This window comes from Haemaphysalis longicornis, unplaced genomic scaffold (assembly GCF_048455015.1).
Source record: "Haemaphysalis longicornis isolate Haplotype H1 unplaced genomic scaffold, Haemaphysalis longicornis Haplotype H1 scaffold_10, whole genome shotgun sequence".
NCBI classification, from domain to species: Eukaryota; Metazoa; Arthropoda; class Arachnida; order Ixodida; family Ixodidae; genus Haemaphysalis; species Haemaphysalis longicornis.
In genome coordinates this window covers 4,745,092-4,764,798 of record NW_027526204.1, presented here as the reverse complement: position 1 = coordinate 4,764,798, position 19,707 = coordinate 4,745,092, and the positions used below count along the sequence as shown (strand labels likewise).

The window sequence follows — 19,707 nt, the reverse complement described above, 5'->3', positions numbered from 1 at the left end:
AGATACATTTAGGCTACAGCACACAGCCATGGCACCTTTACACGTAGACGAAGCCGCCCAGCTACTCACGGCGCACGTCCTCGACGCCGCTGAAAAGTCCATTCCCCATGCCTCTGGTGCCCCGCACAGCCAAAGGAGGCCGTGGTGGAATGAGGACTGTAGGCGGGTGTGAGAGGCCCAGAACAAGGCGTGGGGTATCCTCCCTCGGTACCCCACGTCGGGAAACCTCCTTTTGTTCAAAAGGGCAAAGGCGTTAGGAAAATATTTGCGCCGTGAGGCAAAACGAGATAGTTGGTGCTCATTCATAACACCAATAAACTCATACACAGACACACGCAAGGTATGGTCACCAATACACAAACTCAAAGGACAACAAACACACAGCCTGCCTCTGGTCAGCACAACAGGGGACACACTCGAAGACCAGGCTGACACACTTGCACAACACTTCCAACACGTGTCCAGTTCGGCACACTACACAAACACTTTCATGAAAAACAAACTCTCGTCCGAAAAGAAGCCTTTGCATGACAACGACAGATCAACCACGTCCTATAACTCCGAGTTTTCGCTTCATGAGCTGAGGGCTGCTCTGAGAACGTGTAAACCCTCAGCTCCAGGCCCAGGCAACATCACATACACAATGATACAACACCTACACGCAGACACATTCCTGCATCTATACAATAAAATTCGGGGCACATTTCACACTCTTGGAGGGAGGCCATAGGCTGTCTCGAAGAAGGGAAAGGACCCGTCGTCTCATAGCCCTGACGTGTGGTGTGGGAGCCTGTGCAAGCTCCTCGAGAAGATAAACCGCAGGTTCAGTACAATGGTCTTCTCAAGAGCTGCCAGGCAGGCTTCAGGGCGGGGCGATCGACGAAAGATCAACTCGTCGCACTTGACATGTACATCAAGGATGCCTTTGTTGCGTAAACAGCATTGCGTAACTGTGTTTTTTGACCTCGAGAAGGCCTGTGACATTGCTTGGCGTTACGGGATCCTCAGTAACCTCAAGTCATTCGGTGTTTCGGGTAACATGTTAAACACCCTCGTTAGTTGCTTGTCAGGAAGAACCTTTCGAGTGAGAGTTGGCTGTGCACTCCCAAACGTTCATGTACAAGAAAATGGCGTCCCTCAAGGTGGAGTGTTGAGCTGCATTCTTTTCATAGCTAAGATGAACTCTCTGGGAAAGGCATTGCCACCTACAATTTCTTATTTTGTGTATGTAGACGATGCCCAGATATCTTTTAAATCATGTAATATGTCAATCTGCGAACCCAAAGTCCAGCTGGGCATCCAGAAACTTGCTGGCTTGGCAGACAAGAATGGTTTTAAATTGAATCCTGCAAAAAGTTCCTGCGTTGTGTTCTCCAGGAAGCGTGGGGTCCATCCGGACCCAGACATCACTCTTAATGGCGTGTCGCTTCCTGTGAACAAGGAGCACAAGTTCTTAGGTGTTGTGTTTGACCACAAACTCGCATTCATTCCCCGCATCAAGGAACTCAAGCATAGAAATTTGGGCTTGTTGGTACATAACTTTCAACCATATAGCGCAAAAGACGAGAGACACAGACAAGTAGACACACACACAGCGCCGTGTGTGTCTACTTGTCTGTGTCTGCGTCTTTTGCCTATATGGTTGGAACTCAAGCATGAATGTCTGAAAACGATGAATATCGTTAAGGTTCTCTCTCACCAAATAAGGTATATGGTGCCAGCAAAGAACTCCTGCTGTACTTTTATACTGCTTTAGTTGGGTCTCGTTTGGACTATAGCAGTGTAGTGTGTGGGTTGGCGACTAAAACAGCATTGCGGATGCTTGACCCAACGGTACTTTTGGCGTCTTGCACCGGGCGCTTTCTGCACTAGCCCGGTCCAAAGTTTGTGTGTCGAGTGTAACAAGTGGTGCCTTGAGAACCAACGGATGTACACGGGCTTGCTTTATGCTTTTAAAATTTCATCGCTGACTAACCATCCTTTTTATTCTGTCTTTAATAATACATCCACATCTCTGCTGTTTGTAAATCGCCCATCTGTTCCTCTGCTCTTCTCGCTTAGAGTGAGAGAGCGAGCCTTGGATCTCAGCGTTCCGTTTCTGGATGTGTATAGGTCATCCTTCCTTGGCAAGTTCACTCTGTGTCCTGTGACCTCTCTTTTATGGAACTTGACAAAAATCTGCAGCACTTTCTGGCCCATCAAAATCCACATAGCTAATCTTGTTTTCAACACCATTATGTCGGTCTGTGCACAAAAGGTACCCTATACAGACCTAAAGCCACACATCAGAGTGAACAGACAGACAACAAATTACATGTTGTCTGTCTGCCACACTTGGGACGATACACAACCGGTTCACACAAGAGGCGCACGGAAGTGTAACATGCTCCCACCTGCCCATGGGACCTTCAAGACCCCTGTGCAGCGGGTGTGAAGAGGGCCCATCTGTGACGCACATATTCGCCCAGTGCAAGGCACTTGACACAACACGACGCAAGCACTTGGCACAACTATGCAGACAACACATCCCACTACAGCCATCGTACTCTTTAGGGGACAAGTGCGTGTTTTCCATTAAGTGTGTTTTCAAGTTTCTCACTGATGTTAAGTTTTTGCACCTCATGCACCGTGACAACCTGGCCCTTTACACCAGTCATCCTCGCTACCTTGTGTTGCACTCTATTTATTTTTACTGAAATGCTTTACTTTTGCCTGCACGTCACTGTCGTGAAGTGACGTTTGTTTGGCACTCTTTGCCCCCTTGAAATGCAAACGTCGTCATCAAATGGGTGGCCTTGGCAGCGCACCGCTGCACCTTGGGTTGCCGCCCTGCAGTGCTTTGGCATGGGCCCCTGATGGGGCCCTGTGGCCTGCCTCGCAGGGCAACGGGCCCTCCCCAGACAGCCTGCAGGAGGAGGTGGCGCGCCTGCAGGAGGCCAAGGACGAAGCCGAGCAGAAGTACAGGTGGGTGGGGGCTGTGGGGCGTTGCCTGTGGGGGCTCTTCTGACGAGGGCCCCCTGCTCTGGCGCAGGCACACGCTGCAGCAGCTGGAGAGCGTGTCGCAGCAGAGTGAGCAGGCCGCCCTGGTGGCCGCCGACAACCGGGAGCTCAAGAAGAAGATGACGCTGCTCTCGCACGAGGTCAAGGAGGTAGGCGTCCGGCTCCTCCAATGGTGGCCCCCGTGCATGCGTGCGGATGCTTTGCCCAGCGTGCAGTGTTGCGCCACTGCTTCCTGTGCAGAGCCAGCGCAAGCTGGAGGCGGAAGCGGAGCACCGTCGCAAGGCGGAGCTCAAGGCGCAGGAGCTGGCGGGCCGGCTCGAGTGCGAGCAGCAGTCGCGCTCCCAGCTGGCCACGGCCTCCCAGGTGGGTGGGCGGGGCGGCGGCTGGGGCTGTGCTCAGCGGGAAGGTGGTGCCCCCGCAGGCGGCCTCGGACAAGGCGTCGGCGCTGGAGAAGCAGCTGTGGGAGCTGAACGACAAGCTCAAGCAGGAGGCGGACGCGGCACTCAAGCTCAAGAAGCTCAACGCCGAGCTGGCCCTGAGCAAGGCGACGCGCGAGCGCACCTGCCAGGAGCTGCAGGAGACGGTGAACGCCATGCGCGGGCAGATGGGCTCCCAGGAGCGGGACCTCTCCAACCTGCAGATACAGCTGGAGCAGGTACGGCCCTCTGCCCCCCGCCGCTCTGCAGGGGTTGGCCGTCGGGGATTGGCCAGTGGGACGGGGCTTTGGGGGGCATGTTTGCAACAGGGGTGGGAGATGCGTGTCCACTCCGTGCTGGTTCCGCATATAGGGGCGCTTGACAGGCAGAGACATGGCAGCAGTGCTGGCAGTGTGTGCGCATGCTGTGCTGTGTCCGTACTCTGGAGTGCAGCTTCCCCCCTTGCGGTGCGTGTTCAATCATCGTGTCCACTATTCGTGGCCCAGTGTAGCAGAAGTGCCTTCGGTGCATACAGCGAAGAATTTGTGTCCATTTCACCCCACGTGCCAGAAAGCTTACTTCAGCTTGGCCCCACGCGTCCATGTGGGCCCTTGTGTGTGGCTGGGACACTGCGTGGGCGGGGAGTGGAGCTGCCGTTTTGCAAACCACCCCGCCCCCCGTGCAGGAGAAGTGCAGCTGGTCGTCGCGGGTGCACGAGCTGGAGAGCCGGCGGCAGGCGCTGCAGCTGGAGCTGGAGCGGCTGCGCGAGCGGGAGGCACACGCGCTGGAGGAGTCGCACCGGCTGTCGGCACGGGTCCTGGAGCAGGAGAAGCAGCGCGCCGTGCTGGAGCTGGAGCTGCGCAACGCCCAGAACCGGCTGGACCTCCGGGGGGGGCCCCCCTCGTCCAAGAGGCCCCCCAGTGGGGGGGAGGGGGGGGGGCGACGGAGAGGACAGCGTGGAGGCCCTGGCCGCCCAGCTGGCCGAGGAGCGCCAGGCCCGGCAGCAGGCGGACGCGGCCGCCCAGGACCGCGAGCGCCAGATGTCCATGCTCAACGTGGACTACCGGCAGCTCCAGGTGGGCCTTCCTCTCCCGCACTCGCAGGGCGAGGCGCCAGCCCCCAGAACCCCGCATCGTCCCCCTCGCAGAGCCAGCTGCAGCGGCTGCAGGGGGAGCACCGGCAGGAGGCGGAGAAGGCGCAGGCGCTGCAGGCGCAGCTGGACGAGGAGACGCGCAGGAGGGCCCAGCTGGGGCAGCAGGCGGCCCAGCAGGCCCAGGAGGTGGCCCGGCTGGCCCTGCGCGACCGCCAGGCGCAGGCCGCCCTCCAGGAGGCCCAGCGCGCCCACCAGGCCGCCCTCCAGGAGCTGGCACGCATGCGCGCGTGAGTGCTGCCGGCCTCTGCTCGTAGCCCGCCCATGTCTCGGCTGTGTGTTCTGTGGGCAGGGGCTCGCTCAACAAAGCTGACCACATGGCACTGTTCTGGGGCTTAAGCGGGGACGTGGCAAGTGAAACTATTTTTGTTAATTATGCACCAAATTTAGTCATATTAAGAGATTTTGTATAGCTGACTAACCTAAGAACAAAACTTAAACCAGTTTAAAAATATCTTCTATACTTTTTGAGTTACCAGAGCTGTCCCAAGATTAACTAATTAGGCAAGAGCTCAACAACATTTCTTTGTCAGCATCACCAGGAAGGCCTATTCTGTGCAAGGAAGCTATTTGATTCTTGCTTGATTCCTTTAGGTATCCAAAAAGAAAGACGAGTTCCACTTTCTTTTTGACATGAAACTATTTCTGATTTCAAAAGGAAGATGAAACTTCTCTTGTTTTTTCTTTATGCCTAAAGGATGTAATGCAATAATCAAATAGCTTTCTTGCACAGAATAGACCTTCCTGGTGATGCTGACGTAAAATTCTTGTTGACTTCTTGCCTAATTAGTTTATTATGCTGAATGCAAGTCTCAGGTAATTAGTCGTCTAACTTAAAAAGTATAGAAGGTATCCTTGAACTGATTCCAGTTTTGTTGTTAGAATGATTCGCTACATAAACGGTCCTAATTTGATTAAATTTGGTTCATAAATAAAAAATTTGTTTTACTTGACACGTCCCCTTTAACAATAACTTGCAAGTGTTGACAAGCCTCGGAGCAGAATGCGTGGCAAACTTCCACTTCAGGACCATGGCTGAAAGGAGGAAGTGTGCGGTTTCAAAGAAGCGCTTCTAGTCACCGGGGTGTTAGAAGGAAAAAGTGACGCACAGCAGCCCCTTGCGTGCTTGTTCGCATTCTCTGACGTCCAGCACAACCGTGGTGCACTGCCTGGTTGGGTGCTTAGAGGGCTGCTGCAGACGAGTGCCATGTGCAGCCGTGCCTTTTTTGGGTCGCTCCGCATTGGAGGCGGCCACTCCTGAGGCCACGTCCCCACCAAAGCCCCCTGTGAAGTGCCACGCTGCTTGGCAGCCCATCAACCAGGGCACATTGGCCACAAAAGGAGAAGTGTTGTCTTTAAACACTTCGCTGAGGGATCAAGAGCGAGCCAAGTTGCCATAAGAACCCTGATCCCGGACTCCAACTGAGCTATACTTTCGCTCACATACGGAGGGGCCAACAAAGAAAGCAAAGCAAGCGTACCTACGTCTGGTTGCCAGCTCGTATCTAAGGAGGGCTCTCCTCCGTCCCTTGGCCGGACCAGCGTGCAGGAACTGCAGTCAGACCAGTCGTGCAGCAGGGGGCACGGTGGCGCACTTGCCCCACGACAGGAGTGCGTGGCCTCTTGCCTCTGAGGTGCGCTGCGAGGAATAGGGAACGTGGCTGAACTCTGCGGTTCCCACATCTCTTACCCCTTACACTACGGCCTCTCAAACTCGAGACTAGCACTGATCGCACCGTTTGTTTTCCTGCTCAAGTAGGTCCAGAAGGCCTGCCACCCGAAATGCGCAACTGCACTGAAGTCTGCACTGCAACACCCGTTGCTGTGCATCTAAGCTTTTGTACCCAGGGAGTGGGCCTGCTTGGGCGAAACGCAGAGAGGCTTCCTTTTGCTGTCCAGGCTGCAAGGAAACCTGTGCTGCCACCAAAGGATGGCGGCGCATTTTGCCGGCAGTCGTTTTGCTCGAGTGTGGTGCATTCACTACCCGACTCCTTCTAACCCATTGCAGGGAATGTATTTTGCATGTGTTTTTAGTGGGGCGCTAGTCGCTTTCCACAAGGCATGGTTTTGTGTGTCTGTGTCCAAGTTTGTCGAAGCACCTGTGCACTGGCACTTCCGAAGATCAGAATATTGTCACGAAGCCAAAGATGACACAGTTGTCTTGAAGGCACAAGAAGTTTACTGGAGCAAACTTGTGCTCTCCTAACAACTCAAAGAATACAGAGGCAGCGAAGCAGCTGTCAACAAAGCGACGTGCGCAGGCGAGTGGCGGTGAATCGAGTACCGCAGCATCTGCTCTGCAGGCTTTTATCTTTTGCCACAAGTGCTTCTTGAACCGTCCATTTACATCCAGAACATTGTGGATCAAACAAGATTATTCCAGGCCAGTGACATTAGGGCGAAACGCTCTCCTTATCTGAATGAGATAACCCATGCGGCATAAAAATAAAGAATGGAACATGCGCTTCGCTTGGGACACAGGTAGCACAGCCGGTCGCGACCAGGCACTAAAAACAAAACATAAAACAAACCCAGTGCATGGTTCGCGGCAATATACTAGGACAATGTGTGGTTTTTTGATACTGTTACTGGGTTACCGAACATGGTTTGACTTGGTTGGCGCCCGGCCTGGTGCAGGGCCAAGAACGTGGATGACCTGCAGATGAAGGAGCTGCAGGACCAGCTGGAGGCGGAGCAGTACTTCTCGGCAAGTGGCCCCACTCGCTTGCTGTCGGTCGTCGGCCCGTCTGTTCCCCCAACACGTCCCTGGCCTCTCGCAGACGCTGTACAAGACGCAGGCGCAGGAGCTCAAGGAGGAGCTGGAAGAGCGGGGCCGAGCGCTGCAGGAGCTGGGCGACCAGCGCCAGGCGCTCAGCAGGGACCTCGAGATGGCCACCGTGCGCGCCGACTCCCTCGAGGTGCACCGCTCCGTCCTGGAGGACACTGCTGCGGCGCTCGAGAAGGACCGGTACGCTGCTCGCCCCTCCTCCTTTGGCCACAGTGCAAGCCAGCCAGTGTGGACCGAGAGAAGTGTCATCTCGGTTCACCACACCTCGGGGCAGAAATCGCCCGCTTTGGCATCAAAGGTGTTGGGAACCGAGACCCTATCTATGGTAGTGCAGAACTCTGCGGGGTGCAGGGGGTCTGCTCCGATGGAGCCAGGGTTGACAGGAGGAGCGGCGCAGGACAAGCACTCTGGGCATGGTCAACGCAGGGGGACTCCTGCACGGGCGTAGCATCCTGCATGCCATTAAATGTACAGTTTCATGCTAATACAGTAAAATCTTGGTGATACGAATCTCGTGGGACCGCAAAAAATATTTGTATCATCCAAAATTCGTATGAACCAACACAGACCAAAAAATTGAGCGCCAAAAATGTTTTCGTTTATTTCTTTCCCTACTTCATGTGAAGAAATCTGTGACGTTTTTCTGCTTTTTTTTTTAACCTCCATGTGGTCCTTTCTGGACTTTCTTCCCTCACTTGCGGTGCCCAAGCTCACTACAGGAGCGTTTTTGCACGCGATTCGTGCGCGTCGGCGTTCTACGCGCAATATTTTCACGCCTGCATCGGCAATTCCGCGCCCGCGGCCGCCTGTGCCTCGGTCAATGAGCGATGCACATGGCAGTGGGAGGAGCCTCATGACTTGCGCCAATGGGATGGCGTGCACCTCATGGCGGCAGTTTTGAAGCGCTCGAGACAGCTAGCTGGCTCCGCCGGAGATTAGTCTTAGCATTCTGGCAGGTATTTCATGGACGCTTTCACTAGGAGCGCGGATGATGTTTTATAGCACCGTTTTCACCCGCGTTATTAGCTCATTTACAGCACAAGAAGCTTCGTGTGTTCTTTGAGCAGCATTTTAAAGAGCAATTAGAAGCGGTCGCTTGAGCGTCCCGCACCATTTTGCGACCGAAGCCGCCGCCATGCTGCCGCGGTAGGTCGCGCCCCGTGCAGCGTGCGGATGGTTTCGCAGCGGCGTCAGCACGCCTGTGGAGTGCGTGGAGCGTTTTCGGAAGCAGAAAACAGCCCGGCCGTTCCTGGAGAAAGAGCAACAAAGAGGAGAGACACGGCCCGTACGTCGCCGTCGCCGGCTCGTTCGTATCATCTGCCGTGCCACGCAGATCCGTTCGTAAGAGCCGAAATTTTTCCCATTGCGAACAATGAAATTTTGGAGGGACTTATCAGAACATCGTATCATCCCGAAATGGTGTCACCCAGAATTGGATCATCGAGATTCCACTGTATATACTACAGGGAAACCTGGTGCTATTCACCAGGCACTTCAGCGAGTGTGTCGTCATGTAGCACAGAAAAGCGCTTCAGGCCAACATCGTTACTTGGCATGGTTCGCCAACAAGCTGAGCAATTGCCGGTTGCTGCAAAAAGAAAACATAACATTATTGTGAAGGAATATTCGTTATAAAGAAGGGAGCTGCAAAAGATTCAGTTCTCTGGGATCATTTGGAAGCTTTATACAAGGAGAACAAAGAACGATTCATTGATTATGAGGTTTAATGTGCCGACGCTGCATGGGCAATTAGGCACGCTGTAGTGGAGGGCTCTGGATTAAGTTTGACCGCCTAATGATCTTTGCTGTGCGCTGAAATCTCACGCACACAGGCACTTTCGCTTTTCGCCTCCGTCAGGGAAGTGGCCGCTGCGGCCGGGAGTATAGAGGTACGAAATCCGGTGCTGTTTCCGAAAAGCTTGTGGGCCCGCACGGGGCACCTTGAGTAATCTTGGTGACGGTGTTGGCGACACCGCGGACCACGAGCCCCCAAACATAAGCTGTATCCAACCGTGGCAATGTGTTTATAGGTGGAGGGTGAGAAACCACGAACGGTGGCCGTCGGAGCCCAGGTCAAGCTCTGGTGGATGGGCTCCCTGTCTGTCTACCAGGCAGGGAGCTCCGGGAGCTCTCTCAGTATCAGGGTAACCTGAGCGAAGAAAGTGCCCCTGTCCCCTGCTTCTATACTATAGCATATGGTATTTCCTAACCCCAACCCAAACATGATCGGCCCCCGAAAAGGGGCCGCACAGAAGTTTCTTTTCCACCGCTTCCTAACTTGAGTTTTCCGAAACCAAACAACTACTCTCGCATCTTAGTGATGGAATTAGTTGACCAGTTGAACCCTCTTGCTTCAAAGTCAGCATTTCTTGTCTCCAAATTTCTTGAAGGTGTCATTGGCAAATCATATAAAGCCAAAAAACAAAGAACCGGTGATATCCTTGTTGAGGTCAGTAGCCAGGATCAGGCTGATAAACTTCTTGCACAAACCTGCATCGCCGATCTGGCCATCCAAGTCGTGCCCCACCGCAGCCTAAACAGCTCCCAGGGCGTGAGCTCCCAATATGACCTAGTGAATGAAACTGAAGCTGACCTGCTGGAGGGCCTTCGTGGTCAGGGCGTAACTAGTGTCAGGCGTATAACCATACGTAGAGATGACAAACAACTACCCACGAAACACCTCATCTTAACCTTCGACAGGTTGGCCCTCCCCGAATTTGTCAACGCAGGCTTTATCCGATGCCCAGTCCGACCTTACATCCCGAACCCGCGGTGCTGTTTCAAGTGCCAACGGTTCGGGCACGGCACAAACTCCTGCCGTGGCAGACTTACCTGTGCAAAGTGCGCCCAGCATGACCACCCATCCGAGAACTGCAACACTGAGAATTTCACCTGTGCATATTCACGGAAATGCGAGAAATTCAAACAAGAAAAGCAATTCGTCAATATGAAGGTCACGGAAAACATCACTTTCCCAGAGGTGCGAAAGAGGTTCCCCTTTTTCCCCCTGGGGAGGTACGCCGACGCAGCTCGCCGGGGAGCGGAGCAGCGTCTGGTTTCGGCGGGGACCCAGTACCGCGAGTCGGACTTGGTCCGACCCCCTCCCCCCCTCTGGGTTGCCTCGGGCAGCCCAACCGGCCTCTGCACCGCTCGCTGAGCCAGCAGTGGCTGTGGTGGCAACAGCCTCCATCGGGACCGATGCCCCTCCGGCCCCTGCTTCCCCACCCTCCCAGCTTCCACTGGAGCATGTTGTGGAGATGTACACCGGGGGTCCGGCATTGGCTCCCACCTCTGCCGCACTGCCCGTGCCACCTGTGGCACTCCCGACCCCTTCGGCGGTAGCGGCTCAGAAAACGAAAGGCACCCGAACGGGAGCGAAGTCCAAGAGGCCTGGTCCATCAGGCACTCCTAGAACATCCAGGACGAGATGGACGTGGGACCGGTCCTGTTTGCGTCGCAGTGGAAGGAACGGGTCCCTGCATCCAAACCTGTAGAGAGGCCGAAAAAGTCCCCTCCGAGAGTCCAAGCCCTGAAAGACGATACATAAACAACACACTCCAGTAGCTCCGAACACTTCATAATGGGAGGACAAAACATAATGCAATGGAACTGCAGAGGCCTTTTTAAAAATCTTGACGATGTATACGAAATACTGCATGCTAATCAGCCAAGTGTAATGTGTGTTCAGGAAACACATTTGAATTCCAAGCACACAAATTTCTTGAATAGTTACATGGTCTTCAGAAAGGACAGGGATGGCTGCACACACTGTTCCGGCGGTGTGGCCATAATTGCCCGGAAATCCTTAGCATGCCACCCTGTCACTCTGAACACTGTCCTTGAGGCTGTAGCAATTCGAACAATATTATTTAATAGGTTGATAACGGTATGCTCAATATATATTCCTCCGGATCTTGCACTTTCAAGCTCTGGCTTTGAGGCGTTGGTTGACCAGCTGCCCGAACCATACATTCTCACAGGCGACCTTAATGCACACAATTCTCTTTGGGGCTCTTCGCGCACGAATTCCCGAGGTCGCCTGAGAGAGAAGTTTTTAACATCCTCTGGATCATGCCTCTTCAATAAGAAACAGCCTACATACCATAACATAGGACACAACACACACTCATTTCTTGACTTGGCTATTGGTTCCGCAGTTCTCTTTCTATGTTTTCAGGGGGGCGTGGGCAAGGGCCCATATGGTAGTGACCACTTCCCCACCTCAATAACATATATATGTAAACGCCCATGCAGTCCGTCTTCCCAAAATAGGTTCAATGAAGCACGAGCTAACTGGAATACATTTACAGAGACATCCAAACTACACCACACACCTATAGGACACCTACACGTCAAAGAAGCTACCCAACTCCTCACGGCGCACATTCTCGACGCCGCCGAAAAGTCCATTTCCCACGCCTGTGATGCCCCGCGCAACAAGAGGAGGCCGTGGTGGAACGAGGACTGCAGGTGGGCACGAGAGGGCCAGAACAAGGCGTTGGGTATCCTTCGTCGGTACCCCACGTCAGGTTACCTCCTCTTGTTCAAACGGGCCAAGGCGTTTTAGAAAACGTGTGCGCCGTGAGGCAAAACGAGAAAGTTGGCACACCTTCCTGACATCCACTCATTCATACACGGACACACACAAAGTCTGGACACATATATGTAAGCTCAAAGGACAACAGGCACACAGCCTGCCCCTGGTTAGCATAACAGAAGACACACTCGACCAGGCTGACACACTTGCACAACATTTCCAACACGTGTCCAGTTCAGCACACTACACAAACAGTTTCATGAAACACAAAATGTCTTGCGAAAAGAAGTCCCTGCGTGATAGCAACAAGTCGCACACTTCATACAATTCTCCTTTTTCAATTCATGACCTGAACGCTGCTTTGACCACATGTAAACCTTCAGCTCCAGGTGCAGATAAGATTACATACACCATGATAGTAGAACACCTACACCCAGACACTCTTGAAACACTTCTACACCTACCCGCCGCGGTGGCTCAATGGCTCAGGCGTTGCGCTGCTGATCACGAGGTCGCGGGTTCGATTCCCGGCCGCCGCGGCCGCTTTTCTGATGGAGGCGAAAAGCAAAAACGCCCGTGTGTACGAGATTTCGGCGCACGATAAAGATCCCCAGGTGGTCAAAATTAATCTGGCGCCCTCCACTACGGCGCGCCTCATCGCCTGCGTTGCGTCGGCGCGTTAAACCCCCACAACATTCTCTACACCTCTACACCTCTACAATAAAATATGGCTTTCGGGGCACATTCCACGCTCTTGGAGGCAGGCCATAGTAGTTGCTTTCCTGAAGGAAGAGAAGGACCCTCCGTGCGTAAGCTTGTCAAGAAGGTGATTAACCGGAGGCTCGTGTACTTTCTTGAGTACAATGGTCTTCTCGAGAGCTGTGAGGCAGGCTTTCAGGCTGGGCGATCCACAAATGACCAACTTGTTGCATTAGAATCATATATCAAAGATGCCTTTATACACAAACAGTACTGCATGACTGTATTTTTTGACATTGAAAAAGCCTATGATACGGCATGGCATTACGGCATTCTTGTAGGCTTAAAATCTTATGTCATAACAGGTAACATGTTGAACACTCTTGATAGTTACTTGTCCAAACAAACGTTTCGTGTCAGAGTTGGGTCGGCGCTGTCAAGAGTTCACATTCAAGAAAATGGTGTGCCTCAGGGCGGAGTCTTGAGCTGCACGCTCTTCATTGTCAAGATGAACTCGCTTCGGAAAGCATTGCCTCCATCGATCTTCTGTTTAGTGTATGTGGATGATGGAGAAATATCTTTTAAATCTTGTAACATATCTATATGCAAACGTCAGGTCCAGCTTGGGGTAAACAAACTTTCTCGCTGGGCAGATGAAAATGGTTTCAAACTTAATCCTGCGAAAAGTACCTGTGTTGTATTCTCAAAGAGACACGGAGTAAGACCCGATCCTGAAATAACTTTCAATAGTGACCCAATTCCTATTAAAAAATAACACAACTTTTTGGGTGTGATGGACGCAAAACTCACATTTATCTCCCATATCAAACAGCTCAAGTAAAAATGTCTAAAAACAATGAATATTCTGAAAGCTTTGGTAGGGTGTCGCTTCGATTACGGAAGTGTTGTCTATGGGTCTGCCACGAAAACAGAGCTAAAAATGCTCAACCCAGTGCTTCACTTGGGGCTTCACCTCTCGTGTGGTGCTTTCCGTACAAGCCCTGTCCAAAGCTTGTATGTGGAATGCGACAAATGGTGCCTAGAGCACCAGCGAACTTATGTTGATCTTTTATATGCTTCTAAGATCTCATCAATTGATAACCATCCCTTTAAACCTGTTTTTATGGATACATCCACATCACAGCTCTTTTTAAATCACCCATCCATTTCTGTTCCCTTCTTGCAGAGAGTGAGGGACGAGGTGACTATTCATGAGGTCTCCTTTTTAGACACATTCAAATCATCTCACACTGATCTTGTAGCACCATGGCACCTTCGTCGTGTGGCATGTGACTTGTCTTTCTTTCAAATAAAATAAGAACAGGACACCAAGAAGTGGGATTTTGCAGCATTTCATGTATCTACAGGATAAATACAGGGCTGCAGAGCTTTTCAGTGATGCGTCTAAAACGTTCACTGCGGTGTCTTGTGCTGCGCATGGACCGAATTTTAAACCAGGTAGAACCAGGAATGTAAATACAAGTATTTTTACGGCAGAAGCATATGGCATTTTTCTGGTTGTAGGTCGTATAGTTGAACATCATATTCCTAAATCCATCATCTATACAGATTCGCTGAGTGTCGTCCGTGTATTATTATCTGGAAGGTCATCGAAAAACTATGTCATTAATCTTGTCTTCAAATCAATTATGAAAGCTTATTGTTCAAACCTTGGGGTGACTGTGTGTTGGGTGCCAGGCCACTCTGTCATTGGTGGAAATGAAGTGGCGGATGAAATGGCCGCCAATGCTGCATTCCGAAACACAGTAGACATGGCAACACTACCTTACACAGACCTCAAGCCACACATTAGACAACAACTCCTTGAAACTTGGCAAGCAGACTGGAGTGAACAGACAGACAACAAACTGCACGTAATAAAACCACACTTGGGACAATGCACTACTGACTCACACAACAGGCACATTGAAGTTACCTTAGCTAGGTTGGGGATAGGCCATACACATGTAACGCACTCGCACCTGCTCACGGGATCTCCAAGACCCCTGTGTGGCAGGTGTGGGGAGGGCCTATCCGTGATGCACATCCTCATTCAATGCAAGGCACTCGACATTACACGACGCAAACACTTCAGAGAACTCTACAGACAACATACAGTATTCCATTACATCCCTCATACTTTTTAGGAGACGATGCCATGTTTTCTGTTCAGCGCACCTTTAAGTTTCTGTCAGAAGTTCACTTCTTACAGCTCATCTCATACCACCCAGTTTTACCCCTGGTCCTATACACCAGCCACCTTATTTATCTTTTAACTACTCTTGGTCTTCATCCTGGCCCTGTACACCAGCCGTGCTCATAGTCTAATTGATTTTATTCGTGTTCCCTCTAACCAATTTTAACTGTCACCTATTCATCAAAACACTCTTGGCGCTCTTTGCCCTAGCTGGCCTTGCGCCCCCAACATTCAAACATCATCATCATGAAAAGTCCTGAAACCAGTCTTCGATGTCAGAATCGAGCGTGACAATAGTCCAACGGGCTGGGAACCATGGCTGAGCTCCAGAGGTGGGCCCTGGGGGGGGGATGGCAAGCGGAGCGCCCTCGCTGAGGCCTTCTTCTCCCCCCGTGGCCACAGGGCGGTGCGGGAGCTGGAGCTGGAGCAGCTGCAGAAGCAGCTGCAGGCGGAGCGGCAGGCGGCCGAGGCTGTGCGCTGCCAGGAGCGGCAGGCGGAGGCGGCGCGCCAGGAGCAGTGGCAGAAGCAGCTGTCCCAGGAGCGGCTGCTCAAGCAGCAGGCGGTCAACAAGCTGGCCGAGGTCATGAACCGGCGGGGGGACCTGGCCGGGGGCGGCTCGGGGGCCAAGGGCCGGGCCGCGGGCGACCTGCGCCGCCGCGACCGCGAGCTGCGCAAGCTGCAGCAGGAGCTCACCCAGGAGCGCGACAAGTACGCCCAGATGGTCGGCCGCCTGCAGAAGGAGCTCGCCGAGCTGCAGGCGAGTATTGGACCAAATGGGCTGTCCATGGCGATGGTAGAAGTTCCAGAGCATGTCACAAGCCACCTAGAGAGATCCAAGCCCGACTTCACTCGGCCATTGCCATCTTCCCGAAAGCGTGTCCTCATTGGCTTTCACTTTTGTCACTGCCAGTCAGAAAGGGTCTTCTCCGACAGCAAGCTGTAGTTCCTAGAATTGGGCTAGTCTGCCGCCAGGGCCAGTTTTGCGCTACAACAGTGTGTCACCACAGTGGTGAAAACATGCGAACAACAGCGCACTGCAGGTCGACTGATTGTTATGAATAGAGGGCTGTTCTAATAACCCCTTTACTGCAAAGGTATTTATTGGCTTACTTCTTATTGCTTGAATAATTTTTTTCTAGGAATTAAAAGTGGAAAACTAACGTTGTCCACTTTCACGCTGCCTTTAGCTGTGCTCGTCTGCCCTCTGTGGTGAGAAGACAGTCAGAGGCATGAGGAGTACCAATAATTCCTAAATAAACTCTTGCCGTGGAAAGCAATCAAAACAACAATTTGGTTTTTGGAAAGATGTCTCTCTAGCAAAAGGGGCCCGTGCACCGAGAGTGCGCTGCAGTCGATGTCAGCCCGTGGCCGTCATCAACCCGCTGAAGACCTTGGACGGCCGACCAGCCGAATTTCTAGGGACTGTTTCGTGGCGGAGCGTGACGATGCCTGCAAGTTTTTCTGAGGAATGCTCAGGAGCTGCTTGCCGCCACCAGGGAGCTGGTGTTGAAGATGCGTTTGCAATTGGTCAAATAATTTCACCTTCAAGTCGATTGTCCTAATATGTGCTTTGGCTGGTGGCTGTCTCGTATAAGAGGTGGTCAGTAGGTATGGTAGGCTGTTCACTGCATGCACACATCTTTTCACTGCACTTGTACTCGAGGCAAAAACATTTTAACGAAATCAGAATGGAAAGAAAATACATAATGCCTGGGCTGAGGCATTGCATGTTTCAAAACTGCGCTTGAGGTTACTAAGGACACACTTTTAAGGAATACAAACGAACGATGTGGACAGCACGGGCGCAAACTAACAGCTGATTTATTAGAAGTGAAAAATCAAAACACTTAGAAAGGGTTACGAAGTACGAGTGGAAAAGGTGCGGAGGGGGAATGAAAGCACATTCTTGATAAAAACAAGCGCAGATACCGCTGTAGCTCAGTTCTACAAGCAAAGATAAACAGCCATTGAACAGATTACGATGTTTAGCGCCTGTCTTTATCAAGAATGTGCTTTCATTCCCCCTCCGCACCTTTTCCACTCGTACTTCGTAACCCTTTCTAAGTGTTTTGATTTTTCACTTCTAATAAATCAGCTGTTAGTTTGCGCCCGTGCTGTCCACATCGTTCGTTTGTATTCCTTAAAAGTGTGTCCTTAGTAACCTCAAGCGCAGTTTTCAAACATGCAGAACCAAATTCAATTCATCACCTTACCCAATTCATCACCTTACTGAGGCATTGTATTTTGTAATGTTTGCCAGCCGGGGTGTCTGTCTTTTAGAAAGCGCACTTACGGGAAATATTCCCACTTACATTTATTTCATACTTACATGTCTGTGCATCAGTGCTTGTTTCAGAAGAATGCTTTGACAAGCTCCACCAATCCTGTTTTCCCCTTCCCCATCGGGACTGGAAAAGTGTGGGAGTGTGGTACGGGCTTTCGCACTTTTCACATTTTCTGCTGCTGCTCCGAGGGGTGTGTCTTCCAGTACGGGCCAGCCGGCTTTGGTGTTTGTCTCCTGCGGCACGTTTGCTGCCCCAGAAGCCGTCCTCCCAGAGGCGGCCCTCTTCCCCGTGCTGCAGGCGACGGCCCACGAGGAGAGCCAGGCGCGCATCAAGCTCCAGATGGAGCTGGACTCGAAGGACTCGGAGATGGAGCTGCTGCGGCGGCAGGCGTCCTCGGCGGCCCCCGACCAGCCGCACGCCCTGCTGCCCCTGGCGGCGCACCTGTCGGACCGGCTGGAGGGCTGGCTGTCGGTGCCCCAGAAGCAGAACATCCGGCGGCACGGCTGGCGGCGCCAGTACGTGGTGGTGAGCTCGCGCAAGATCCTCTTCTACAACTCGGAGGCGGACCGGGCCAACGCGGACCCCGTGCTGGTGCTGGACCTGAGCAAGCTCTTCCACGTGCGCTCCGTCACCCAGGGGGACGTCATCCGCGCCGACGCCAAGGACATCCCCCGCATCTTCCAGGTGGGCATGGGGCCCTCCACTTGGGCAAGCAAGCTTGTGGGTGGAATCGAGCTGCAGCCGCCCAAGTTGTGTTCAGGCGAAAATTTTAGCAGCCAGTGTCAGAGAATTTGAAAGACAGGCTACAGTCGTCACAGCGGACCTGGCAACAGCGGACTACAGCAGACGTTGGTTTGTTTGGTCCGTACCGCTTAGAACAGACCCGAGCACAGCAAACAAAAGGCTCAATTGTGTTCACAAATTGTTTTGACTGAGCTGATCACTTTCCCGTGGGACTTGCCACTTCATGGCCCGTGGGTTTAAAAAGCATCACGTACCAATACAACAAGGTGTACGAATATGTAGACATGTTCCTATTGACCTAGTTTGGTTCTTCCAGAAATAATATCACTTCGTTGTTGAAAAAAAAAACACATTTTGGTTTATCTAGTTTTCACTGAATGACGCTGGCTGTCGAGCAAGTGAGAGTTTTCTGTATTCATTTTAGTACAGAAGTCGCATACAGTCGAACCTGATGTAACTAACTTCAATGTAACAAAACCCCCGATGTAACGAACCACATAATTTTTTCTAAGCTCAGGTGTATGCACACCGTGTATTTGTAACCTCTGTATAACACCGAAATTTCAACGTAACGAAGTTTCATGTACAATTAGGCACAAAATTTTGGTTGTAGAAGTATTTTTGGGAGACGCAAGTGCCGAAACGCAGTCTCAATAAACTGCGTATGGTGACACGCACCACTAAATGCCGCCAGTCATGGAGTCCGTGAGCAAGCGTAGGGCCTACAAGCTCCTTGCCTACAAATTGCGTAAGGTGCTGCCGCCGAATGCTGCCATTTTATCCTTCGGTCGTGTTCACTCGGGCTTGTTTGGTTTCATCATTCCAGCAAGTGCACGGCGAAGAATTTGTGGGTCTCTATGGGCCTTGTGCGTGCGTTTTTTTCACACCCATGACCGCCATTGTGCGCCGGCGGCGGCTTCTGCCTCGGCCGAAAAAAACTACTTGCATTGCGCGTGGCAGTGGAAGGAACCTGACGACTTGCGCCGGTGGGGAGGCACGCACCACATGGCGCGAGCTAAGAAACGCTCGGGCTCGGGAATGCCAGAGACGATCAGGCCTAGCACCGTGGAGGATATTTGATGGCCGCTTTCCTGAGCGGTGCATATGACGTTTCACTGTGCAGTTTTTGCCCACATTGTCAGCTTCTTTCCCACATGAACAACATCATTTGCCCCTCGTGTTGCGTTTTAGCGAGCGGTTAGAAGTGGTCGCTGGAGCTACCGCCACCGCGCGAGTAGTTCCCGAGGCTGCGACAGCGGGCCTGGGGCTTGCGCGGCCCCGCGTTGCCCTTCTTTTTATGCAAAGAGTTCCATTCTGGCAGGCTGAGCCACGTGCTTCACTTCACGGCTGCCGCATCGTGCGGGTGGTACCGGCTGTGGTGCCATTGCACCAGCCATGTATGCGCGTCACGTTTTCGCTTGCAGGTGCTGCTTCACGCGGTTAATCCTTCATTTTAACCGCGAATTTCAATGTAGCGAAACTTCAATGTGACGAAGTAAATTGCGAATTTTTCCGACTTCGTTACATCGAGGTTTAACTGTATTTCTAAAATAAGCAAACGAGGCCGTTGTGAATGTTTGTATGCATTTGTGAAACATGTCGTATTTGTGCACGATGGTCATGAAATGCCAGTCCCATCAGAATGTTCACACGTGAGTCCCCCGTAATAGTGGGCTTTGACACTGCCGGCAGCCGATATGCTTGTTCTTTATTTTATTTTGGCAAGGAAACTGCCATGTCTGGCAACACTGTTGGTCTGATCTCGGGCCGTTGCCAGGGCCAGTAGCATATCTGGTTTTTTTTATTATTACATATTATTGTTTTATTTTCCCTCCGCATCTTTGACCAGCGACAGGCTAGCTGATTTCACTGTCTGATAAACATAGTGTAA

General features: G+C 52.1%; 1 protein-coding gene across 1 annotated transcript in view; it reads left to right on the top strand.

Moving 5' to 3' along the window:
- The window catches only part of Rok (Rho associated coiled-coil containing protein kinase), a 97,113-nt gene that overhangs the window by 46,251 nt on the left and 31,155 nt on the right, over positions 1-19,707 (top strand). The window contains 11 exon segments of the mRNA XM_077688800.1: positions 2,882-2,964; positions 3,032-3,149; positions 3,241-3,363; positions 3,422-3,655; positions 4,102-4,338; positions 4,340-4,492; positions 4,564-4,796; positions 7,204-7,273; positions 7,347-7,534; positions 15,190-15,544; positions 17,370-17,756. Coding sequence (XP_077544926.1) covers positions 2,882-2,964; positions 3,032-3,149; positions 3,241-3,363; positions 3,422-3,655; positions 4,102-4,338; positions 4,340-4,492; positions 4,564-4,796; positions 7,204-7,273; positions 7,347-7,534; positions 15,190-15,544; positions 17,370-17,756 — 2,181 coding nt within the window.